Source organism: Scyliorhinus torazame, chromosome 27 (genome assembly GCF_047496885.1).
Source record: "Scyliorhinus torazame isolate Kashiwa2021f chromosome 27, sScyTor2.1, whole genome shotgun sequence".
In the NCBI taxonomy this organism is placed as follows: domain Eukaryota; kingdom Metazoa; phylum Chordata; class Chondrichthyes; order Carcharhiniformes; family Scyliorhinidae; genus Scyliorhinus; species Scyliorhinus torazame.
Window position 1 is genome coordinate 36,707,548 of NC_092733.1, and position 26,877 is coordinate 36,734,424.

The following is a 26,877-nucleotide window of genomic DNA, read 5'->3' on the forward strand; positions in this document are numbered from 1 at the left end:
CCCTCATCCAAGTCATTAATGAAAATCACAAACAGCAGAGGACCCAGAACTGATCCCTGCGGTACACCACTGGTAACGGATCCAGGCTGAATATTTGCCATCCAGCACCACTCTCTGACTTCTATCGGTTAGCCAGTTCGTTGGCCAAATTTTCCACTATCCCATGCCTCCTTACTTTCTGCAGAAGCCTACCATGGGGAACCTTATCAAATGCCTTACTAAAATCCATGTACACTACATCCACTGCATTACCTTCATCCACGTGCTTGGTCACCTCCTCAAAGAATTCAATAAGACTTGTGAGGCAAGACCTACCCCTCACATCCGTCCTGACTATCCCTAATCAAGCAGTGTCTTTCCAGATGCTCAGAAATCCTATCCTTCAGTACCCTTTCCATTACTTTGCCTACCACCGAAGTAAGACTAACTGGCCTGTAATTCGCAGGGTTATCCCTAGTCCCTTTTTTGAACAGGGGCACGACCTTCCCCACTCTCCAATCCCCTGGTACCACCCCTGTTGACAGTGAGGACGAAAAGATCATTGCCAACGGCTCTGCAATTTCATCTCTTGCTTCCCATAGAATACTTGGATATATCCCGTCAGGCCCGGGGGACTTGTCTATCCTCAAGTTTTTCAAAATGCCCAACACATCTTCCTTACGAACAAGTATTTCTTCGAGCTTAACAATCTGTTTCACACTGTCCTCTCCAACAATATCGCCCCTCTCATTTGTAAATACAGAAGAAAATTACTCGTTCAAGACCTCTCCTATCTCTTCAGACTCAATACACAATGTCCCGCTACTGTCCTTGATCGGACCTACCCTCGCTCTAGTCATTCACATATTTCTCACATATGTGTAAAAGGCCTTGGGGTTACCCGCCAAAGATTGTTCATGCCCTCTCTTAGCTCTCCTAATCCCTTTCTTCAGTTCCCTCCTGGCTATCTTGTATCCCTCCAATGCCCTGTCTGAACCTTGTTTCCTCAGCCTTACATAAGTCTCCTTTTTCCTATTAACAAGACATTCAAACTCTCTTGTCAACCATGGTTCCCTCACTCGACCATCTCTTCCCTGCCTGACAGGGACATACATATCAAGGACACGTAGTACCTGTTCCTTGAACAAGTTCCACATTTCACTTGTGTCCTTCCCTGACAGCCGATGTTCCCAACTTATGCACTTCAATTCTTGTCTGACAACATCGTATTTACCCTTCCCCCAATTGTAAACCTTGCCCTGTTGCACGCACCTATCCCTCTCCATTACTAAAGTGAAAGTCATAGAATTGTGGTCACTATCTCCAAAATGCTCCCCCACTAACAAATCTATCACTTGCCCTGGTTCATTACCAAGTACTAAATCCAATATTGCCCCTCCTCTGGTCGGACAATCTACATACTGTGTTAGAAAAGCTTCCTGGACACACTGCACAAACACCACCCCATCCAAACTATTTGATCTAAAGAGTTTCCACTCAATATTTGGGAAGGTAAAGTCGCCCATGACTACTACCCTATGACTTCTGCACCTTTCCAAAATCTGTTTCCCAATCTGTTCCTCCACATCTCTGCTACTATTGGGGGCCTATAGAAAACTCCTAACAAGGTGACTGCTCCTTTCCTATTTTTGACTTCAACCCATACTACGTCAGTAGGGTGATACTCCTCGAACTGCCTTTCTGCAGCTGTTATACTATCTCTAATTAACAATGCCATCCCCCCACCTCTTTTACCACCCTCCCTAATCTTATTGAAACATCTATAACTAGGGACCTCCAACAACCATTTCTGCCCCTCTTCTATCCAAGTTTCCGTGATGGCTACCACATCGTAGTCCCAAGTACCGATCCATGCCTTAAGTTCACCCACCTTATTCCTGATGCTTCTTGCGTTGAAGTATACACACTTCAACCCATCTCTGTGCCTGCAAGTACTCTCCTTTGTCAGTGTTCCCTTCCCCACTGCCTCATTACATGCTTTGGCGTCCTGAATATCGGCTACCTTAGTTGCTGGACTACAAATCCGGTTCCCATTCCCCAGCCAAATTAGTTTAAACCCTCCCGAAGAGTACTAGAAAACCTCCCTCCCAGGATATTGGTGCCCCTCTGGTTCAGATGCAACCCGTCCTGCTTGTACAGGTCCCACCTTCCCCAGAATGCGCTCCAATTATCGAAATACCTGAAGCCCTCCCTCCTACACCATTCCTGCAGCCACGTGTTCAGCTGCACTCTCTCCCTATTCCTAGCCTCGCTATCACGTGGCACCGGCAACAAACCAGAGATGACAACTCTGTCTGTCCAGGCTTTTAACTTCCTGCCTAACTCCCTAAACTTGTTTATTACCTCCACACCCCTTTTCCTACCTACGTCGTTGGTACCAATGTGCACCACGACTTCTGGCTGCTCCCCCTCCCCCTTAAGGATCCTGAAGACATGATCCGAGACATCCCTGGCCCTGGCACCCGGGAGGCAACATACCTTCCGGGAGTCTCGCTCGCGACCACAGAATCTCCTATCTATTCCCCTAACCATTGAATCTCCTACAACTATTGCTTTTCTATTCTCCCCCCTTCCCTTCTGAGCCCCAGAGCCAGACTCAGTGCCAGAGACCTGGCCGCTAGGGCCTTCCCCCAGTAGCTCATCCTCCCCAACAGCATCCAAAATGGTATACTTGTTTTGAAGGAGAACGGCCACGAGGGATCCCTGCATTGTCTGCCTGTTTGTTTTTTTTCCCCCTGACTGTAACCCAGCTATTTTGGTCCTGTACCTTGGGTGTGGTTACCTCCCTGTAACTCTTCTCAATCACCCCCTCTGCCTCCTGGATGATCCGAAGTTCATCCAGCTTCAGCTCCAGTTCCCTAACACGGTCTTTGAGGAGCTGAAGTTGGGTGCACTTCCCGCAGGTATAGTCAGCGGGGACACCGGTGGTATCCCTCACCACCCACATCCTACAGGAGGAGCATGCAACTGGCCTAGCCTCCATCCCCTCTTACCTGACAGAATATAGCTGCCCTGTGGACTAACTAGATCTCCGACTCTGCTCCCAGTCAGCTACACTTTCTGTAAACTCCTGGCTCTCTTCTCACTCTTTGCGGAAATGTCGGAAACAAAATGAAAGGAGCACCTTACTCCCTCCTCACCTAACTCCCTCGGTCACCAAACTCTTACTATAGCACTCAAATGCACCAAATTCAGCACTCAGTGCGTAGGGGATCACTTTTATACTGTGAATCTAGCCTCTGAAAACTGGCCTAATCCAATTAACTAATTAACAAGCTCCAGCTGCAAGTGCCTAGAAGTAGAAGCCTGTTTAAAGTGGATTGAAAATTCACCTTCTAAACCAAACAGCAACTTTTAAATTAATTAACTAAATAAAAGAAAGACTAAACTTTAGATAAAAATGAAGCCTTATACTCCCTCGGTCACCAAACTCTTACTATAGCACTCAAATGCACCAAATTCAGCACTCAGTGCAAGCCCAGTCTACTCAACCTCTCCTCATAATCCAACCCCTTCAGCTCTGGGATTAACCTAGTGAATCTCCTCTGCACACCCTCCAGCGCCAGTACGTCCTTTCTCAAGTAAGGAGACCAAAACGGAATACAATACTCCAGATGTGGCCTCACTAACATCTTATACAATTGCAGCATAACCTCCCTAGTCTTAAACTCCATCCCTCTAGCAATGAAGGACAAAATTCCATTTGCCTTCTCAATCACCTGTAAACCAACTTTTTGCGACTCATGCACTAGCACACCCAGGTCTCTCTGCACAGCAGCATGTTTTAATATTTTATCATTTAAATAATAATCCCTTTTGCTGTTATTCCTACCAAAATGGATAACCTCACATTTGTCAACATTGTATTGCATCTGCCAGATCCTAGCCCATTCACTTAGCCTATCCAAATCCCTCTACAGACGTCCGGTATCCTCTGCACTTTTTGCTTTACCACTCATCTTGGTGTCGTCTGCAAACTTGGACACATTGCCCTTGGTCCTCAACTCCAAATCATCTATGTAAATTGTGAACAATTGTGAGCCCAACACTGATCCCTGAGAGACACCACGAGCTGCTGATTGCCAACCAGAGAAACACCCATTAATCCCCACTCTTTGCTTTCTATTAATTAACCAATCCTCTATCCATGCTACTACTTTCCCCTGAATGCCATGCATCTTTAGCTTATGCAGCAACCTTTTGTGTGGCACCTTGTCAAAGGCTTTCTGGAAATCCAGATCTACTACATCCATTGGCTCCCCGTTATCTACCGCACTGATAATGACCTCAAAAAATTCCACTAAATTAGTTAGGCACGACCTGTCCTTTATGAACCCATGCTGCGTCTGCCCAATGGGACAATTTCCATCCAGATGCCTCGCTATTTCTTCCTTGATGATAGATTCCAGCATCTTCCCTACTACCGAAGTTAAACTCACTGGCCTATAATTACCCGCTTTCTGCCGACTCCTTTTTTAAACAGTGGTGTCACGTTTGCCGATTTCCAATCCGCCGGGACCACCCCAGAGTCAAGTGAATTTTGGTAAATTTTCAGTAGTGCATTTGCAATTTCCCTAGCCATCTCTTTTAGCATTCTGGGATGCAATCCATCAGGGCCAGGAGACTTGTCTACCTTTAGCCCCATTAGCTTGCCCATCACTACCTCCTTAGTGATAACAATCCTCTCAAGGTCCTCACATGTCATAGCCTCATTTCTATCAGTCACTGGCATGTTATGTGTCTTCCACTGTGAAGACCGACCCAAAAAACCTGTTCAGTTCCTCAGCCATTTCCTCATCTCCCATTATTAAATCTCCCTTCTCATCCTCTAAAGGACCAATATTTACCTTAGCCACTCTTCTTTTGTTTTATATATTTGTTGAAACTTTTACTATCTGTTTTTATATTCTGAGCAAGTTTATTCTCATAATCTATCTTACTCTTCTTTATAGCTTTTTTAGTAGCTTTCTGTTGCCCCCTAAAGATTTCCCAATCCTCTAGTCTCCCACTAATGTTTGCCACTTTGTATGCTTTTTCCTTCAATTTGATACTCTCCCTTATTTCCTTGGATATCCATGATCGATTTTCCCTCTTTCTACCGTCCTTCCTTTTTGTTGGTATAAACCTTTGCTGAGCACTGTGAAAAATCGCTTGGAAGGTTCTCCACTGTTCCTCAACTGTTTCACCATAAAGTCTTTGCTCCCAGTCTACCTTAGCTCCTTCTTCTGTCATCCCACTGTAATCTCCTTTGTTTAAGCACAAAACACTAGTGTTTGATTTTACCTTCTCACCCTCCATCTGTATTTTAAATTCCACCATATTGTGATCGCTCCTTCCGAGAAGATCCCTAACTATGAGATCATGAATCAATCCTGTCTCATTACACAGGACCAGATCTAGGACCGCTTGTTCCCTCGTAGGTTCCATTACATGCTGTTCTAGGAAATTAACGGGGATACATTCGATAAACTCCTCCTCAAGGCTGCCTTGACCAACCTGGTTAAACCAATCGACATGTAGATTAAAATCCCCCGTGATAACTGCTGTACCATTTCTACATGCATCAGTTATTTCTTTGTTTATTGCCTGCCCCACCATAATGTTACTATTTGGTGGCCTATAGATTACTCCTATCAGTGACTTTTTCGCCTTACTATTCCTGATTTCCATCCAAATAGATTCAACCTTATCCTCCAAAGCACCGATGTCATCCCTTACTATTGCCCGGATGTCATCCTTAAATAACAGAGCTACACCACCTCCCTTACCATCCACTCTGTCCTTCAGAATAGTTTGATACCCTCGGATATTTAACTCCCAGTCGTGACCATCCTTTAACCATGTTTCAGTAATGGCCACTAAATCATAGTCATTCACGATGATTTGCGCCATCAACTCATTTACCTTATTCCAAATACTACGAGCATTCAGGTAAAGTACACATGTTGGCTTTTTTACCTCTGTTTTGAATCTGAACATCTCGATCAGTAACCTCTCCTAAGTTATATTTCCTCTTAACCTTTCTCCTAATTTTCCTTGTCGTTGAACCCATATCTTCGTGTAACAACCTGCCGCGTTGCTTACCATTAATGTTTTTACTTCCCGTTTTATTCCTTTTAGTATTACTGGTCCTATTCACTGAGCTCCCCTCAGTCACTGTACCTTGTACTGTCACCCTTTTTGATTTTTGACTACGGCTTCTCTGCCTTACACTTTCCCCCTTACTGCCTTTTGTTTCTGTCCCTGTTTTACTACCTTCCAACTTCCTGCATCGGCTCCCATTACCCTGCCACATTAGTTTAAACCCTCCCCAACAGCTCTAGCAAATAGGACATCGGTTCCAGTCCTGCCCCGGTGCAGACCATCCGGTTTGTACTGGTCCCACCTTCCCCAGAACCGGTTCCAATGCCCCAGGAATTTAAATCCCTCCCTCTTGCACCATCTCTCGAGCCACACATTCATCCGATCTATCCTGACATTCCTACTCTGACTAGCTCGTGGTGACTACATCCGGTGAATGAATAAAAAGAAAGAATTTGTATTCTTCTCGGAATGTTCACAACCTCAAAACATTGCGAAGCGCTCCGTGGCCAATGAAATACTTTTTTAAAAATACTGTCACTGTTATAAGGTAGGAAATGTGACGATGGACGTGTCAGCTTGTGCTGACGTGGGACTTGAACCCGTACATGTGTGTCTCCGAGATAGGAGTGAGGCACAGCCCGCATTGAGGTCTGTGGAACCTCACCAGTTCCGTCTTTGTGTCCTGCACTGTGGCTGGTTTGTGTCTTGTGGTTTACACATTTACCGTATTTGGTCCAGGACTGTATGAAGAGTTCTCTCCTTCGCCCTACTGCGGTGGTACCAGGGCGGGTTACAGGGGAATGCTGGGCTCAGGCTGTGTCTATCGTATTTGCATCGTGCAAGCTCTGTTCCATGTTAGTTCTTGTTTACGTTGCAATAAATGCCAGAGAGCTCGAGCTGAACTTGTCTTCCATTCAGTCACCACGTCCCACCCCAGGACAGCTGTTATTAGTCAGACTGAACAACACTTGGGCGTTGGCTGCTGTGGTGCTGTTACATCACCTCCCTCACTAACAGGTCCGATTAGATAATAATCTTTATTATCGTCACAAGTAGGCTTACATTAAATACTGCAATGAAGTCACTGTGAAAAGCCCCTAGTCGCCATACTCCAGCATCCTGTGGATTGCAATGTGTGTGGTAAACTAGACCAGTGGTTCCCAATCGGTGTGCAGTGAAGTGTGCCGCAAAATAAGATTCAAAATGATGAAACATTAATGAAAGGAAAGTCGATCTAACCTTGGTTTGCAGCCCTGTAATTGGAATCTGCGGGGCCATCCACGTGTGCGCCAGCTGGGAACGGGCCACGGAATGATTAACGTTGATTAACCGACGCAAAATAATCAGAACTGCGCCTGCGCATGCACACAGTTCAGATTACCAACGATAAAACATTTCGAACCGCGCACACGCATCCCTCTCCTGGCTGACACAGGCACAGGAGATCCCGGGATCTTTGGGCACTGGAGACGCCGACCATGGAGATGAAGACAAAAGGCCCAGCGCGATGCGGAAAAAGGGCGGAAAAGCCCGCGAGGAGTGGAGGGGTTGACAAAAAAAATAGAAGGGAGCAGTAAAAGAATACCTAAGTTCCCAGGAAGGGAAGAAGGCAGAGGCAAGAAACGGGAACCAATAAAGACTGACCATGATGTACAAAATATGGAATGGACTGGTGCGTGGTGTCGGAAACGAGGACCTGGTGCCCTCTGGCAATGATACAACGAGAGGTGTTGTATCAAGAACCATTTGTTTCCAAAACAGGGCATCAGGAATCTTTCTTCCCAATGACAATCCCAGAGTGGAACAAGGGGAAATAGACACAGCCCTATCACTTCATTGGTGAACTTCAAGACTGATCTTTAGATTATTTCTTAATGGAAATACCAAGGGATCCTTGGCAGTGAGTCATTCAGCTGGCACTAACCACATCAATGTGGATGCAACATGGATGTTGGTCTGCGATGTCAGTGCAGCCAAATGAGAAGCAGGAACAGCTTCAAATGTCACTGATTGTCGCGCGCGCGAGGGGGAGGGGGGGGTGGGGCGGGAAAGGGAAGCCAATCAGTCTCTGCTATAAGTTATCCTGTTATAATGTTATAAGTTATAATGTTCCCTTCCAGTCGGGGAACACTTCAGCAGTCAAGGGCATTCAGCCTCTGATCTTCGGGTAAGCGTTCTCCAAGGCGGCCTTCAGGACGCGCGACAACGCAGAATCGCCGAGCAGAAACTTATAGCCAAGTTCCGCACACATGAGTGCGGCCTCAACCGGGACCTGGGATTCATGTCGCATTACATTCATCCCCCACTACCTGGCCTGCAAAATCCTACCAACTGTCCTGGCTTGATACAATTCACACCTCTTTAACCTGGGGTTACCCCATCTCTGGATCTGTAAAGATTTAATCACCTGCTAATGCTCGCATTCCAAGCATTGTTTGGCATCTTTGAATTTGTCTACATATGTGTTTCTGGAACAGACCTCTTCATTCACCTGAGGAAGGAGCAGCGCTCCGAAAGCTAGTGACATCGAAACAAACCTGTTGGACTTTAACCTGGTGTCAGACTTCTTACTGTGCTCACCCCAGTCCAACGCCGGCATCTCCACATCGTAAGTTATCCTGGAACAGAGGAGAAAATCTCTCTCGAGAACCGAGCTCACCTTGGGCCAGCCGAGAACGGGATGTAGGCGTGCGATGCTCTCTTCTCTGTGCCTGCCGAATCGAAGCGATACGGGTTATACACCTGCAAAAGAGAGCGGGTGGGACGGTGAACAGGGGGAAACGTGTCCTTCACTCCGCCAACAGGAAGCTCCCCAGGAGACCAATCACAAGCAGCTGCGGGCAAATTGAGTGAAGCTCGGAGGTTCACTGGAGAAGGGGAATGATCCCCGGCCACCACAGCAGAGAGCTATTTCCCAGCCTCGGCCTCCACTCGGAAAGTGGTGGGTTCAACTCTCACTCCAGACACATGCTGGCAGTCTCCTTAACATTGTTAGGGTTCCTGAGGGTGTAAAGAGGGCCGGGGGATCGGCAGCATGGGTTAGATGTGGGAACGGGAAGATCAAACCTGCTAATCCCAGCTCTGCAGTCTCGCAAAGGTACTTCCTTTCCCCGACTATGATTCTGGATAGTTCCTCACTGTGCAACTCCCTCTCCTAGAACACCCCTTCTCTGATAGTCTCCATCCTACCTTTCATTCTTTGAGTTTCCCCCAGCTCTTACAATCGAGTGAATGTTTGCCTAACTACATTAACTGCGATGTTAAACTCCCAATGCCAATATCCCATTGGTGGTGGGGGGGGTGGTTTTAGTGGTTAACTCTGCCCAGTAGAGGGTACTGAGGAGTTTAATGTTGCCGGGGAGTGGGTGTAGGGTTTCTACAAAAGGATGTGAATGCCGACCTTCTCACGGGACGTTTATTTTCTTGGAAGCAGCGGTCAGGCCTCAGAGAGCAGTCCATCAGACTAGGCCCAACACTGGAGGAACACGCAAGGATTTAAAGGATTCTGGTCAGAAATCAGTCCGCGCTCCATAACAACCATCGCTGTCTCGGATCGGTCACCCGGAATTCCGTCTCCTCACCCCAATGGGGGTGGAGGCCCACAGTTTGGGAAGCACGGTTTTGAAGTAATTTTAATCCTGTGGCCCGGGGGAGGGCCGCAGCCTCACTCTCCTGGTCTGAAGGAAATTCCTCCACAGCTTCTGGGAAATCTGCTGACCTCCAACTCCCTTACTGTTTTTCTACCCCCCCCCCCCCCCCCCCCACCTATTGCGATCTTCATTCTCACAGAAGGACCTCTGTCAGTGCCCGCTCCCATGAGAACCACGTCCTGCCGCATTCCCGGCGGCTATTGCAAGACCTTAGTCGGCTGTGTGGTGCCTGAAAAACACTTGCAATTTCTAGGCCGCAGGTTGAGGGAGTTGAGACACTCCCTCAACTCCCCCCTCGGTAATTCCGCCGAATCAGTTTGAGCGGCAGCCAGTTGAACTCGGTGAGGGGTGGGGTCCGTACCTCAGGATCTGGCCAGACTGCAGGGTTGTGGTGAGTTCCATAAATACTGATCAGACAGGTATTCCCTGCAAAATAAACAAATGCTCACAATTACTGCCTTAGCCACGAGTTAGAGGGAGAAGGAAAATAACCGTTGATGCGGATTAGCCCAATGTTTGTCCCGCGGGAGATGGAGAGGATGTGCGATTAAGGGGAGAAGGCAGTGCGGTGAGCCACATATGGCTATTCTATATACTGACTGTTCTATTATTACTATTGTCATCGACATCCACTATTGTATATACTTACTGTTGTTGCTATTACTGTTGCTTTTGAATTGTTGTGTTGGTGTTGCTGTTGGCTCCGCCTGTGGCTCCGCCCCTCTGAGGAGGTATATAACCGGCCGACAGTGCGGGAGAAGCTACAGGTTGGCACACATCTAGTTGATTAAAGCCACTGTTGTTTGGTACAAACTGTCTCGACTGAATTGATGGTCATCAGGCAGGACATTCGCAGCCCATCAGGGAGGGAGATCCGGGGCGAGATTCTCCCGGTCCCCCAGCTCGGGTTCCTTGGCAATGCGCCGTCCACTGGCGGCAGGATTCAGCACTCCCCGCCGCTGGCCAATGGGGTTTCCCATCGAAGCCACCCCATGGTGCTGGGAAAGCCACCGGCGAGACCGGGAATCCTGACGGCTGGAGAATGCCTAGGTTTCCAAACTGCGCTTCAATCCTGGACAGCCTGGGTTTAGATCGAAGGTTCGGTCTCCTCCTGCGCAATTCTCTTGCCTCAGAATTGTTCCAGCGCAGAAGGAGACCATTCAGCCCCTCCCTCCTGTCGTGCTGGCTCTCTGATTGAACAATTCACCCAAGTGTCAATTGCCCACCTTCTCCCCCTAACCCTGCACATTCTTCCTTTTCAGACACCAGTCTAATTGCCTTTCGAACGCGGTGATTGAACCTCCCGGCAGCCGGCTCCAGATCCTCACCACTCGCTGCGTCAAAAGGTTTCTCCTCCTGTCATCTTTTGCCTCGATCCTTTCACGCATGGGAACAGTTCAGAAAAACTAAAGCACAAGAAGAGGCCATCGTGTTCGCGCTGACCAAAGGAGAAATACATTTTTTGAACGAGCCGCCCTGTTCTAATCCTATCTCCCAGCCTGGCAGGTTAAAGCACCTTCTGATGCATGCCTCAACCACCTAACCCGGCAGCGATTCCAAACTCCCATCACCCTCTGAGCGAAGAATATTTTCTTTATGTCCCCTCTAATCCTTCCGCCAATCAGCCCCCCGGGTAACTGACCTCTCAGCTAGGGGATGGAACAGGTTTTTCCTGTCTCCCCTGTCGAGGCCCCTCATAATTCTGTGCACCTCAGTTAGGTGATCCCTTAGCCTCCTCTGTTCAAAGGGAAACAACCTCAGCCCCTTCAATCTCTCCTCATAGCTGCAAATTTCCAGCCCTGGCAACATTCTTGTGAATCTCCTCTGCACTCTCTCCAGAGCAATGATGTCTGTTCTGCAATGGGGTGATCAGAACTGTACACAACTCCAGCTGTGGACTAAGCAGCATTTTATGCAGTTCCATCATTACATCCCTGCTTTTATATTCAACATTTTGCTCAGTAAAGGAAAGCAATTCATATGCTTTCTTGAACACCTTATCCGCCTGTTCTGCCACTTTCAGGGACGTGTGCACATTCACGCCAAGGTCTCGGACTTCCTCTACCCCTCTCAATATCTTCCCGTTTTATTGGGTATTCCCTTGCTTTGATTTTCCTTCCCAAATGAATTACCCCACACACTGCTTTGCGTTGAATTCCATTTGCCACTTGTCCACCCACTGAACCAAACCACTGATAACATTCTGGAGTCGACCGTTATCCTCCTTCACTATCAGCCACACGGCCAACTTTTGCATCACCTGCCAATTTCCCAAACTGCCTCCCACATTTAAGTCCAAGTCATTTATGGCACGGTGGCACAGTGGTTAGCTGCCTCACAGCGCCAGGGACCCGGGTTCAATTCCGACCTCGGGTGCCTGTGCGGAGTCTGCACGTTCTCCCCGTGTCTGCGTGGGTTTCCTTCGGGTGCTCCGGTTTCCTCCCACAGTCCAAAGATGTCCAGGTCAGGTGGATTGGCCATGATCCATTGCCCCTTAAGTGTCCAAAAGGTTAGTGGGGTTACTGGGAAAGAACCTGGGTGGGGCGCTCTTTCAGAGGGTCGGTGCAGACTCGGTGGGCCAAATGGCCTCCTTCTGCACTGTACGGATTCTAGGATGTACGTCAAACTACAACGACCCAACAAGCCCTGTGGATCACCACTGGAAACACCTTTCCATTCGAGTTTCTCCCCATCACCTCTGTCCAGACTCCGTAGGAATTTTAATACCTCACTCAAATGCGTCTCTTCCTGAGGCAATGGCTTATCTCAACCCTACCCGAGTCCCTTTATCACCTCAATTCGATCATCCCCCAACCTTCAGGCACAAGGGATCGCAAGCCCAATCTGGCTTTTTTTTTTAAAACCCTCTGAGCCCCAGTACTGAGCACGGTCTGACCTTTGGGTATCACTCTGCCATCAGGAAGCTTGATGTCCTCTGTACAGCACCGAGCGATGGTGGTAACTGCTGGGTGCAGTCGCAGGCTCTCCTTGATGCACATGGTGGTGAAGGGCATCTGGGAGAGATCGTCCCTGTGGGGGGAAAGGACACACACAGTAATTGAGTCTAGGGGTCACAAGGTGGTTAAGCACTGCTGCCTCACAGCTCTAGGGTCCCGGGTTCAACGGGTGACTGTGTGGAGTTTGCCGTAACTGCGTGGGTTTGCTCCGGGTGCTCCCGTTTCCTCCCAGTCCAAAGATGTATAGGTTAGGTGGGGTTAAGGGGCTAGGGCGGGGTTGTGGGCCTGGGTATGGTGCTCTTTCGGAGGGTGGGCGCAAACCCGATGGGCTGAATGGCCTCGTTCTGCGCTGTAGGGATTCAATGGAATAGCAACCGACTCGCCCCCAAAGGGCCAGGAAACAAAGGAAAAATTTTGAGACCAAAATCGGAACAGCCACAATTTCTTTGTGGTGAAAATGTTATTGGTTTAATATTTTGACGATGTTGTGTTGGTCGGTGGAAATGCTGACTTTGTGTGATGAATTTAATTAAACTGAAGCCAGTTGGGTTACAAGGTTAAAAACATCAAAGGAGATTGGCGCAAAAGCAGGGAGGTTGAAGAGGAGATGACATGGGTAGAAATTTGCATTCGGAGATAAGGATGGTTTGTTTGTGTTTCAACTTTCAATGGGAACGTGAAAAGGTTTTACATCTTACGAAAAGGTCACAAGTAAACTTGGGAAAGGTTATTGAGCTTTATTTGGCCCAAGAGTGCGGCAATGGAGAACACCAAAGATCTTTAGATTAAGATGGTTACGCAAACAATGGCTTTAAAGACGAAAGAGGGAAAAATATATTTAAGGAGTGGTTGGAATCAATGCTGAGTGTGGCCAGGTAAGATCCTGAAGAGAGTTCTGAGCTGAGACAGAACTGTGAAAGGAGAGAAGTGAAGTAGCCTTCAGCCCCCCTGGATAGAGACAGAGAAGCCCTGAATTACCCCCCCCCCCCCCACACACACACACACAGCAACAATAATCCTGTGGTAAGATTATTGGAATTTTAAAGATTAAATATCTAGGAGGACAGTTGACTAAAAGGGACGTTTGTTTACAGATCTAACTCAGAAAGAAATTAACTGTGTAAATGTAATCTTGGGTGTTTAACCTGTTTAATCTGCACTCTCAGTCCCTCTGCCTCAGTCCCTCAGCCTCAAACCATCTCGTCTCAAACTACTTGGCCTCAGTTCCTTATCTCACTGCCTCAGTCCCTCAGCCCCACTGCCACAGCCCTTCTGCCTCAATCCCTGTGCCTCAGCCTGTGCCAGTCTCAGCACCGAAGCCTCACTCAAATGATTGGGAATCTTTGGAATTCTCCACCCCAGAGGATGGTGGGTGTTCCATCGTTGAATATATTTAAGGCTGGATTGGGGAATTCAGCGAGACTGGGAGAGGGCCGGAAAATGGAGTGGAAGTCCAAACTCAACCATGATCGTATTGAATGGCGGAGCAGGCTCGATGGGCTGAATGGCCTCCTCCTGTTCCTGGTCTTTAGCCTCTAAAGTAAGACAATTTGTAGACAGTTGAACAAAGGGATTCAGTCACTCACCACTCCAATTCAACTTTCACCTTCATTAACCCCTCGATCTCCTCTCTGCACTTGGTCTGGTATTCTGGGTGCCTGGCAAGATTATACAACACCCAAGAGATCCCACTGGCTGTGGTGTCGTGACCTGAGGGCGAGAAAGGAGGAATTCAGGAAAGTCGCAGCAATTTCCCAACACCGTATGTCAAACGTCTGGGTGTAATTATACTCCGAACAGTCAGTTTTCCAGATTTCCTGTCCAGATATTCCAGACATTAGCGAAGAGCCCAGGAAGGGTTTGATGATTCTTTAGTGGGCAGAGAGAGATAGGGGTAATCCTGGAACCCCCCCCCCCCCACACTCTGTTGTCAGCCAGTCCAAACCTCTCCCTCCCCAGCACCATTCCCCCAGCCCTCAATCCGGGTTAGGGCCGAACCATTTTCCCGCTGCCACAGTAGGTGAGAACATAAGAACACAAGAACTAGGAGCAGGAGTAGGCCATCTGGCCCCTCGAGCCTGCTCCGCCATTCAATGAGATCATGGCTGATCTTTGTGGACTCAGCTCCACTCTCCGGCCCGTACACCATATCCCCGAATCCCTTTATTCTTTAGAAAGGTATCTATCTTTTTCTTAAAAACATTTAAAGAAGGAGCCTCAACTGCTTCACTGGGCAAGGAATTCCAGAGATTCACAACCCTTTGGGTGAAGAAGTTCCTTCTAAACTCAGTCCTAAATCTACTTCCCCTTATTTTGAGGCTATGCCCCCTAGTTCTGCTTTCCCTGACCAGTGGAAACAACCTGCCCGCATCTATCCTATCTATTCCCTTCATAATTTTATATGTTTCAATAAGATCCTCCCGCATCCTTCTAAACTCCAATGAGTACAGTCCCCGTCTACTCAACCTCTCATCATAATCTAATCCCCTCAACTCTGGGATCAACCTAGTGAATCTCCTCTGCACTCCCTCCAGTGCCAATATGTCCTTTCTCAGGTAAGGAGACCAAAACTGAACACAATACTCCAGATGTGGCCTCACATCTGAGGGACAATGGGGAGATCCAGTCTTCCCTCGTGCTGCTTCCGCTGAAAGGTGGGTCCGACTTGTCCGAGCCCATTCACAGCACAGGCCTTTCGGCCCATCTGGCCTGTGTCAGCTTGTGCCATTCCACCCCCCCCCCCAACCCCCCGGTCTAACCCCGCACATTCATTTCCTTCAGGAATCCATCCAATATCCGATCATTGATCATCTCTGCTTCATTGGAGGGCAATGAATTTCAGGACATTCGCACCCGCGGAGTAAAAATGTTCTTTTGTCGCATTCGCGCCCGCTTCTCTGATCCAAAACCTCTAATCAGTGTCCCCTAATCCTTTAGCACTGTTAGTGTGTCTCCCTGACTACCATACCATCGACTGCACACTACGTCACTCTGCTCATTTGGGGCAGGGTGCCTTTACGGCCACAAAGTCCACCTTTTTAAGCGAATAGGGACTCCCAATTCGCCTTAGCTCCGAGGGAGAATGTGGGGGGTTCGAATCTTGACCCGAAAAGTTAACTCCGTTTCTCTCCCGTTACAGGCACCGCCAGTCCGGCTGAGTTTTTTTTGCCGCTTTGATGTCACCAAAGCTGATCATCTGGGCATCGCTGTACGTGGCATCTTGCGGTGCGAAATTGGCCACAGCACTTCCTCCCTTACACCACTGGTTTAGTATTCCGGAGCCCCAGGCTCGCGCCATGGATTCAAATCCCACTACGGCAGCTGGTGGAATTTAAATTCGATTCATAAACTCTGGAATTGTGAAAACTAACCTCTCGTGTTGGCGACCCAATAAAGCCATCATCGATTGTTGTAAAAACCCATCTGGTTCACTAATGTCCTTTAGGGAAGGAAATCTGCCGTCCTGACCCGGTCTGGCCTACCTGTGACTCCAGGCCCATCAATTATAGAATTTACAGTGCAGAAGGAGGCCATTCGGCCCATTGAGTTTGCACCGGTCCTTGGAAAGATCACTAAGCCCACACCTCCACGCTATCCCCATAACCCCACTCAACTTTTTTCTTTGGACACAAAGGGAAATTTAGCACAGCTACGAAAGGTCTTGGACGTCGTGGCTGATGAGATAGTTGATGCATTGGTTTGAATTTTCCAAAACTTCCTCGATTCGGGGGAGGTTCCATTAGATTGAAAAATAGGGAAGTGTAACTCCTTTATTCAAAAAGAGAGGGGGACAGAAAGCAGGAAACCATAGACCAGTTCCCCAACATCTATCGTAGGGAAAAATATTAGAAGCCATTATTAAAGATGTTATTGCAGAGCACCCAGAAACATCCGTGGTAATCAGGCAGAGTCAACATGGTTTCGTGAAAGGGAAATCATGTTTAACCAATTTATTGGAGTTCGTTGAAGGGGTCTTCTGCTGTGGATAAAGGGGGACCTGTAGATGTACTGATAAGTTGCCATATCAAAGTTTATGGTGGAACACACAAGCTCATAGTGTAAGGGGTGATATATTGGCACTGATAGAAGATTGGCTCACGATTGGCTTGCTATCAGGAAACAGTGAGTAGGTGGAAATGAGCCTTTTTCTGGTTGGCTGGATGTGATGAGTGGTGTCTCACAGGGATCCGTCCTGGGACCTCTACATTCCATAATTTACATAAATGACTTGTATGAAGGGACAGTAGGCATTGTCGCGGAATTAGCTGATGACACCGAGATAGGTAGGGAAGTAAATTGTGAAGAAGACATAAGGAGGCTACGAATCGATGCATACAGGTTAAGGGAGCGGCAAAAAAATCTAACAAATGGAGCATAATGTGAGTAAATGTGAAATTGTCCATTTTGGCGGGGGAAAAGAAAAAGCTTATTATCCTAGTGGGGAGAGATTACAGAGCTTTGAGGCGTAGAGGGACCTGGGTGTTCCAGTACATGAATCACAAAAAAGGCTGGTAAACGGTACAGCCAATAATTAGGAACATCATTGTTTACTGAGAGAGGAATTGATTACAAAAGTATGAGGTTTTGCTTCAGTTGTAGAGGACATTGGTGAGAACACATTTTCTTTAAGAATGTGACATCGCTGGTTAGGCATTTATTTCCCATCCTTAGTTGCCCTTCAGAAGGTGGCGGTGACTGTCTTCTTGAACCGCTGCGGTCCTTGAGGTGTAGGTGCACCCACAGTGCTGTTAGGGAGGGAGTTCCAGGATTTTGACCAATGCCAATATATTTCCAAGTCAGGACGGTGAGTGATTTGGAGGGAAAGTTCCAGTTGGTAGTGTTCAATGTGTCTGTTGCCCTTGTCCTTCTAGATGGTAGTGGTCCTGGGTTTGGAAGATCCTCTCCGAGGAGCTTTGGAGAGCTCCAGTAGAGCATCTTGTAGCTTCGAGTTTTTCAAAGTGCGGGCCACGACCCGTGGTGTGTCGCATGCGGGTGTCAGGTGGGTCGTGGAGCGATCGGTCACGGCATTCCTTCGGTGATCCCGATCGCACCCAACGGCCACTGCCGGCAGTTTTAGTGGGAATGTCGGCTACTGCTGCCTTTTAAATAAGGAAATGACACTTTGTGCAGTTTTCCGGCCAGAAGCAGCAGCAGTAATGTCTGCTACTCTGTATGTACACACATTTGGCGGCAAATCACCAGGGAGACCTTCTTCCATTTTCTACCTGTTGGCAAGAGGACTGTGAAGATGGATCATTTTGCTACAAGAAAGAGATGGCCAGAGACACAAGTAGGCAGTGTATCGACTGGCGACGGTCTCGCATCTGAATCTGCTGGAGAGAGCTGCTCAGGAGAGTCCAGGGCAGGATACAGCATGCTAGGGTTAGCTCTGCACAAAGCTCCAGGATCTCTGGTTAACAGTCTACAAAGAAAATAACTGGGAAACAAAGCAGTATAAAAATGATTTCTTGAGGTATGGTTTTGTCAATTGTGCCAATGTAAATAAGCATATAAAGACTATTTATGTTATGTGGATGGAAAATGGATTAAAGTTTAAGATTTTGAAAGAAGTGGTGGGTGAAACGTTCCTTTTGAGGTCGAGACCTCAAGAATCAGTTCTTAATTTATTGCTGACTTCAAATGAAAAGACTACGCTGCTGTACCTAACCTGTGACACCACATTAAAAACATGCCAAAAACCCATGAGGCTGTCAGCATTCTGGAGTAGAAACTCCCCCGGAGTATCCAGTACTGAGTAAAACAAGCATTTTGTTGCTTCTGCCCTTCACGACGCCCTACGTGTGCCAAATTCAATTTTCCATTCTCACAAAGGTGAAAACGTCACAAAGGAGCCGGCTGAAGTCTGCACCTGATATACGCATTGCCCTCTCTTCCTGTGAACCCGATTGGAGTGAAATCGTGCAGACCAAGCAGGCTCCCCATAAATTGTGGCGTGGGTCCCGAAGGTCAGCCAGTTGGCAAAAGTGGGTTCTGGGAAAAGAACGTTTGCTGCATTTGGACATGGACCTCTGTACTGTATTGTCTGCTTGTTTGAGATGTAAACGCACTGGAAGTAGTTTACTAGACTAATACCAGGAATGGGCAGGTTGGCTGATGAAGAAAGGTTGGATTTGTATCCACTGGAGTTTAGACGAGTAAGAGGCAACTTGATTGAAACCTTTAAGATGCTGAGGGGTATCGACAGGGTGGATGTGGAGAGGATGTTTCCTCTTGTGGGAGAATCTAGAACTCGGGTCAGTGTTTAACAATCAGGGGTCGTCTGTTTAAGACGGAGATGAGGAGAATGTTTTCTCTCAGGGGTGGCGAGTCTCGGGAACTCTCTCCCTCAAAAGGGCAGTGGAGGCAGAATCTATGAATGTTTTTAAGGCAGTGAGATAGATTCTTGATGAACAAGGGGGTGAAAGGTTATCAGGGGGTTGGCAGGAATACAAGGTTGAGGTACAATCAGATCAACCAATGGGGTAGCAGCCTCGAGGGGCCGCATGGCCTCCTGCTCCTAGTCCGTATGTTCGTATGTACTAGTAATCCAGCGACCAAGACTAATGCTCCGGAGATCGAAGTTCAAATCCCATTACAGCGGCTCGGAGAATACACAAATTTAATAAATCTGCAGTTCAAAAGCTAGCCTCCGTGACTATAGAACTATCAGCGGTCGTTGTAAAAACTCATCTGGTTCACCAATGTCCCTGTAGGGAAGGAAATCTGCCATCCTTACCCGGCCTGGCCTAAATGTGAATCCAATGTGGTTGGCTTTGACCTGCCTTTGCATTGGATTGGAAACTACTTTGAGATGGGCCTTGCCAGCGAGGCTCACACACAGAGTAATCTTTCTTTTCAAAGTAGAGCAAGAAGTCTGCAACACCATGTTTAAAGTCCAACAGGTTGGTTTCAAATCACTAGCTTTCGGAACACACTTCCTTCCTCAGGTGAATGAAGAGGTGGGTTCCAGAAACATATATATAGACAAATTCAAAGATGCCAGACAATGCTTGGAATGCGAGTCTTTGCAGGTAATTAATTCTTTACAGGTCCAAGAGCAATGGAGAGAGGGATAATCACAGGTTAAAGGAGGTATGAATTGTCTCAAGCCAGGACAGTTGGTAGGATTTCGCAGGCCAGCTGGTGGGGGATGAATGTAATGCGACATGAATCCCAGGTCCCGGTTGAGGCCGCACTCATGTGTGCGGAACTTGGCTATAAGTTTCTGCTTGGCGATTCTGCGTTGTCGCGCATCCTGAAGGCCACCTTGGAAGACGCTTATGTTGTCTACCTCATACGCTGCAGGAAAAGATGTCCCGAAGCGTGGCACATTGGCGAGACCATGCAGATGCTGCGACAACGGATGAACGGACATCGCGCGACAATCGCCAGACAGGAATGTTCCCTTCCAGTCGGGGAACACTTCAGCAGTCAACAGCATTCAGCTTCTGATCTCCAGGTAAGCATTCTCCAAGGCGGCCTTCAGGACACGTGACAACGCAGAATCGCCGAGCAGAAACTTATAGCCAAGTTCCTCACACATGAGTGCGGCCTCAACCGGGACCTAGGATTCATGTCACATTACATTCATCCCCCACCATCTGGCCTCGGCTTGTGAAATCCTACCCACTGTCCTGGCTTGAGACAATTCACACCTCTTTAACCTGGGGTTACCCCCATCTCCAGTTGCTCCATCTGGACCTGTGAAGACTTAAATACCTGCAGAGACGGACATTCAAAGTATCGTCTCGCATCTTTGACTTTGTCTATATATACGTTTCTGGAACCTACCGCTTCATTCACCTGAGGAAGGAGCTGAGCTCCGAAAGCTAGTGATTCGAAACAAACCTGTTGGACTTTAACCTGGTGTTGTAAGACTTCTTACTGTGCTCACCCCAGTCCAACGCCGGCATCTCCACATCATGGCTTTTCAAAGTAGCGCATCAGGACAAAACAAGTGTGCCAGATATGCTCACTATCAATAGGAATTCCAACGCCACACTTACCCTCAAACATGAAGGTGTCAGCTTCTGACTGGACCGCCTCATCTGACAGGCCGTTGCCATCTTCATCCTGGAGACAAGGGAGCAACAGATGCATATCCCATCAGCCTTTCCACTTGGTTAGCTGTGTGTACACACATGGCCGAATAGCAATCCGCCATCTTAACCCTCTCGCTGTGACCTCCCACTCAGTGCTTGATCTCACCCATCCATTTAACGACCATCTGCTGTGTCGGGGAGTCAGCAGTCTAGGGGCAAGGTCACTGAAACGGAAAACGCTGGATAAACGCAGCAGGTCTGGCAGCATCCGAGGAGCTCTGTCGAAGGATCATATGGACTCGAAATGTTAACTCTGTTTTTCTCTCCAATGACCCTGCCAGACCTGCTGGGCGTTTCCTGTTTTTATTTCAGATTTCCGGCACCTGCGGTATTTTGCGTTTGTTCCAGAAAACCCAGAGGCCCCAGGCATAAAGCCAAGGAAGACAAGGGCTCAAATCCCACAACAGAAGCTGGTGGAACTTAAACTCAATAAATCAAATTTGGAATCAATAGCGAGTCTCACTAATGGTTGGTTACCATGACAACTATCATCGATTGTCGTAAAAAAAAATAAAAAAATTACGACACTCGCTAATCGCTAATGCCCCTTTAGGGAAGGAAATCTGCCATCCTTACCCGGTCTGGCCTACATAGAATCATACAGTGCAGAAAGAGGCCATTCGGCCCATCGAGTCTTCATCTGGCCGAGCAAGCTCCTCAGCGCAAGGGCAACATGAAAGAATTTACAAAGTGAGAACACTGGCATGGAATAACGCAAATGGGGCTGGTAATGTTCAACAATTTGTTTACAAAATAAAACTCCCATGTTTCCTGCGACTGTGATAGGGGACTCGGAGCATCCCTTCCCCCAACACTTCGTGAAAACAAGACTGTTTCCAGGATTCACGTCTTCGTTAATTCCAGCCTCAGCTATTCCATTTCTCTCCCACCATATTTTAAAATATGGACTCTTTCTGTTCATGCCACAGGGACAGAAACTGGTCTTTGTTCAGTGCCTGCCCGAGATCATTCAGGGGAAGATAGAAAGAAGTTCGGGCAGTGAGCCCACCCCGCACAGGAAGCACACCTCCTCTGCCAATGCCCCATTTCGTGACTAATCCCACTTCTCTCTGCTACTGGATTAACAATTGATGAATTGTCATTTGGTAGAACGGAACTCGGCATTGCCGAGAAAAGAGTCACGCCGAACCTTATCATCTTGTGCTCACCGGGTCAGATTCGCAAGAAATGCCAAACCTCCTCTCCTGGAGGACCCTCGAGACGAGAAACAACCCGCGGCATCGCAAATTAAAACACCCTTTTCCTGCGTCTGCTTGCAGACTCACTGTGCTGGTACAAGTGCGTCACTTAACTCGAAGTGAACAAAATGTCCACTCTGTAATTCCATAACACTACAACACCGCGTGCTCCTCTCCAGACGGCGCTGACTCCTCCCTGGGGCAATCTTTTGGATAGTTCAGCTACCAGCTCAGGGTTTAGATAGCAAGTTAGGTGGCAGAGCGACTTGTTTAGATGGGGGCAGGAAGTTGCAAAGAGACTGGGGAAAAACGGATGTAATCCAATGTATGAAACTGTGAGACCATCCAGTTTGGACCTTGGAATGATAGATCAGAATATTGTTAAATGGCAAAAAGACTAGGAGCTATGAATGAGTCGTGACATTTAAGGTGGGACCCAGCTCTTGATACAAATTCAAGAAACAGGAGCAGGAGGCAGCAATTCAGCCCCTGTTCCACCATTCGATACGGTCATGACTGATCTCCCCGCACAATCCTATCCTCCACCACGCCGCCCCCCCCACCCCCGTCCTGCCCGTGCTTGAAGGGTCCAGGCCTGTTGAGCGTTTCCCAGAACATTCTATATTTATCTCCCACACACAAAAAAAACCCCAACATGTTATCTGGTCATTATCCCATTGTTGTGTTTGTGGGATCTTGCTGTGCATAAGCTGGCTGCCGCATTTCCCGCATCGCAACAGCGACCACCCCTCGATTAGTGGCGGCAAAGAGCTCCGGGATGGTCGGAGGTTGCGAACGGCGCTAGTGGAACGCAGGTCTTTGTTACAATACCCGGCGTTAAAACGGGCGGGAGGCTCGCGATCTGGTGGTTGACGCACCAACTTCAACCCCAGCCCAGGAGAAACCCGGAGAGAGTCTGAAAGTATCCGGGAGAACGCGAGGAGATGCCGCTCGCCGTGCGGAAGCAGGGGGCTCTGCCAATGCCGGATCTCAGATCCCACCTGCGGTGATGAAAGCCTGACCTTTGACAGCAGCAGGATGTCCAGGAAGTCCATGACTTTGCCCCGTTTGGACTGGAGCCAGGTCTCTGTCCCCTGCTCCTTCAGGACCTCCCGTCGACGCTGTACCACGTCCAGCGAGTAGGCATGCACCAGTTGACACGCCCTCTCAAATCGCTTCCCGTTGGTTGAGAACTTGTAAATTAAGTCAAAGTGATGAGGCAAATATCGTTCCCTCTTTATCACCAGTGTACTCAACTCATATATAGCAGCGATATAGTCACTGGACTTCCTATGGAGAGACAGAGAGACAAGAGGTGATGTGGCTGTGTTAGTGCTGGAACATGTCGAGAGGTGGAGAAGACAGATAGAATCCATATCCCACCAGAGAACAGAATAGAAACATGGAATCCCTATAGTTCAGAAGGAGGCCATTCGGCCCACAGTCTGAAGGAGCGCCCTACCTTGGCTCACTCCCAACGCCACCTAACCTGGACACCAAGGGGCAATTTTAGCAAGGCCAATCCACCTAACCTGCACATCCTACCAGGCGGTGAGTTCCCCATCAATGCTGCTCGGAGAGGAGTCCTTCAGCAGTTGCTGGGAGGGAGTTTTCAGGATGCTGGACTGCACTGGATTCAAGATGGAAGGTGTGAGTTTTTGTTTTTTCTTTTAAAAAGAATCGTGTGACAAAGGCACCTTGGTGATTCTCAAAGCGAGCTGGATTCGCCATCAGCTGAGGGGGCAACACACTTCCCCTCGGGAGTCAAGTTCGTGGGTTCAAACCCCGCCACCCGAGGCCTGAGCACAGCATCCGGGCAACCTTCCAGTGCGGCACTGAGGGAACGCGGCACCGAGGGGGCGCGGCACCGAGGGGGCGCCGCTCCGAGGGGGCGCCGCTCCGAGGGGGCGCCGCTCCGAGGGGGCGCCGCTCCGAGGGGGCGCCGCTCCGAGGGGGCGCCGCTCCGAGGGGGCGCCGCTCCGAGGGGGCGCCGCTCCGAGGGGGCGCCGCACTGTTGGTGGTGCCATCTCTTTGGATAGGACACTAAACCGAGGCTGCCTGCCCCCCCAGATGGGGCGCAAAGATCCCTGGGCAGCAGTATGAAAAGCAGGAGGGGATTTATCCTGGCCAGCAGTTTGCTCTCAAACAAACTCGCCAAAAAAACGCATCCTCTGGTCATAATCCAGTTGCTGTTTCTGGGATCTCGCTGTGCACACATTTCCTCCTTGCAACGGACTTTGAAACAAAAGTATTTAATTGGCCATAAAGCACTTTGGCACATTCTGGGGTTGTGAAAGATGCCAGATGAATGCAAATCTCCCTTGTTTCCATCAGTCGAGCCTCCCACTGAACCACCCAATCTCCCCCCCCCCCCCCCCGCCCCCCGGCCGGGGTTACTCACAGCTGACAGTTGCTGTCGTAGCTGAAGGTGCATTTTAACAGACTGTCCAGGGTCATCAGACTGATGTGTTCAAACATCTCCAGAGAGGCCGCTCCCTCTGCAACAAGCCTGCACCACTTTCCCTGCGAGGAAACACACACAAAACATTCTCAGTTGGCGACGGTGCAGAGCGGAGACTGGACCGGAGAACGCCGGCCCACCGGATCCTCCCAATATTTAACCGGCGGGATCTCCTGCTCATCCGGTGCTGGGTGGCGGATAGGCAGTCGGAGAATTCGGAGCAGTTGGAACTTGTGGATGGGTGGCTCTGTAGCACAGTGGTTAGCACTGTTGCTTCACAGCTCCAGGGTCCCGGGTTCAATTCCCAGCTTGGGTCACTGTCTGTGCGGAGTCTGCACGTTCTCCCCGTGTGTGCGTGGGTTTCCTCCGGGTGCTCCGGCTTCCTACCACAAGCCCCGGAAAGTTAGGTGAACTGGACATTCGGAATTCTCCCTCCGTGTACCCTAACAGGCGCCAGAATGTGGTGACTAGGGGCTTTTCACAGTAACTTCATTGCAGTGTTAATGTAAGCCTACTTGTGACAATAAAGATTATTTTTATTAGAAGGAGGCTTTGTTTCCAGATGATGTCATCGACGGGCGAAGTGTAGATGAGAAACAGGAGTCGGGGGTAGAGGGGCTATTGAGCCTTGGGAGACACCAGAGGGAACGGTATGGAGTCAGAAAGTATAAGGGTCTAGTAAGGGTTAGTTAGCATTGGACAGAGCCGTGTGTAGAAACAAGCACGGAGACAACTCCTAGCTTGGACCCTTTACTGTACCAATGTATAGACTTTAGAGGAATTAACAAATACTTACTGTCGAACTATTTAAGACTACAAATACCTGAATTTCGCTGACTGAACTATTCCCAACACCGTGCAACATAGACAAGTTGTTGCTGGGAGAACGGGGAGCAGTCATACCCAGATGGATGGATGGCAGTGGACAGGAGTTTGGTGGGTGGTTTCTTTTGGGCAGCACGGAGGCAGACAAAAGGTGAAGAGGAGGAATATTCTCTCTCCATTGTGCAGGGTCTGTTCATCAAAGAAGTAACTATCCCGAGCAGTGCCAGCTCACACTCACTCACACCCTGACACTATCCCGAGCAGTGCCAGCTCACACTCACTCACACCCTGACACTATCCCGAGCAGTGCCAGCTCACACTCACTCACACCCTGACACTATCCCGAGCAGTGCCAGCTCACACTCACTCACACCCTGACACTATCCCGAGCAGTGCCAGCTCACACTCACTCAGACCCTGACACTATCCCGAGCAGTGCCAGCTCACACTCACTCACACCCTGACACTATCCCGAGCAGTTCCAGATCACACTCACTCAGACCCTGACACTATCCCGAGCAGTGCCAGCTCACACTCACTCACACAGTGACACTATCCCGAGCAGTGCCAGCTCACACTCACTCAGACCCTGACACTATCCCGAGCAGTGTCAACTCACACTCTCACACGGTGACACCAGCCTGAGCAATGCCAGCTCACACTCACTCACACCCTGACACTATCCCGAGCAGTTCCAGCTCACACTCACTCACACGGTGATACTATCCCGAGCAATGCCAGCTCACACTCACTCACACGGTGATACTATACCGAGCAATGCCAGCTCTCACACACTTACATGGTGACACCAGCCTGAGCAATGCCAGCTCACACTCACTCACATGCTGACACTATCCCGAGCAGTGCCAACTCGCACGCAACACGCTGACACTATCCCGAGCAGTGCCAGCTCACACTCACTCACACGGTGACACTATCCAGAGCAGTGCCAACTCACATGCACTCACACTCAGACACTATCCCGGGCAGTGCCAGCTCACACTAACTCACACCCTGACACTATCCCGAGCAGTGCCAGCTCACACTCACTCAGACCCTGACACTATCCCGAGCAGTGCCAGCTCACACTCACTCACACCCTGACACTATTCCGAGCAGTTCCAGATCACACTCACTCAGACCCTGACACTATCCCGAGCAGTGCCAGCTCACACTCACTCACATAGTGACACTATCCCGAGCAGTGCCAGCTCACACTCACTCAGACCCTGACACTATCCCGAGCAGTGTCAACTCACACTCTCACACGGTGACAACAGCCTGAGCAATGCCAGCTCACACTCACTCACATGGTGACACCAGCCTGAGCAGTGGCAGCTCACACTCACTCACACCCTGACACTATCCCGAGCAGTTCCAGCTCACACTCACTCACACGGTGATACTATCCCGAGCAATGCCAGCTCACACTCACTCACACCCTGACACTATCCCGAGCAGTGCCAACTCACACTCACTCACTCCCTGACACTATCCTGAGCAGTGCCAACTCACACTCACGCACTCCCTGACACTATCCTGAGCAATGCCAGCTCACACTCACTCACACGGTGACATTATCCCGAGCAGTGCCAACTC

The 26,877-nt window shown here is 48.9% G+C and overlaps 2 protein-coding genes across 5 annotated transcripts in view; both read right to left on the reverse strand.

The window, feature by feature from the left end:
* Positions 1–26,877, reverse strand: part of LOC140403402 (uncharacterized) — a 960,939-nt gene that overhangs the window by 760,681 nt on the left and 173,381 nt on the right. The gene's annotated exons all lie outside the window — the stretch shown is intronic.
* Positions 1–26,877, reverse strand: part of cyp4f3 (cytochrome P450, family 4, subfamily F, polypeptide 3) — an 83,536-nt gene that overhangs the window by 11,953 nt on the left and 44,706 nt on the right. For all 4 annotated transcript variants that reach the window (XM_072491260.1, XM_072491259.1, XM_072491258.1 and 1 more), the window contains 7 exons: positions 24,394–24,515; positions 23,015–23,282; positions 20,698–20,764; positions 14,278–14,401; positions 12,631–12,764; positions 10,096–10,160; positions 8,744–8,826 (listed from right to left, as the gene is read on the reverse strand). In XM_072491260.1, coding sequence (XP_072347361.1) covers positions 8,744–8,826; positions 10,096–10,160; positions 12,631–12,764; positions 14,278–14,401; positions 20,698–20,764; positions 23,015–23,282; positions 24,394–24,515 — 863 coding nt within the window. The remainder of the gene's footprint in view (positions 1–8,743; positions 8,827–10,095; positions 10,161–12,630; positions 12,765–14,277; positions 14,402–20,697; positions 20,765–23,014; positions 23,283–24,393; positions 24,516–26,877) is intronic.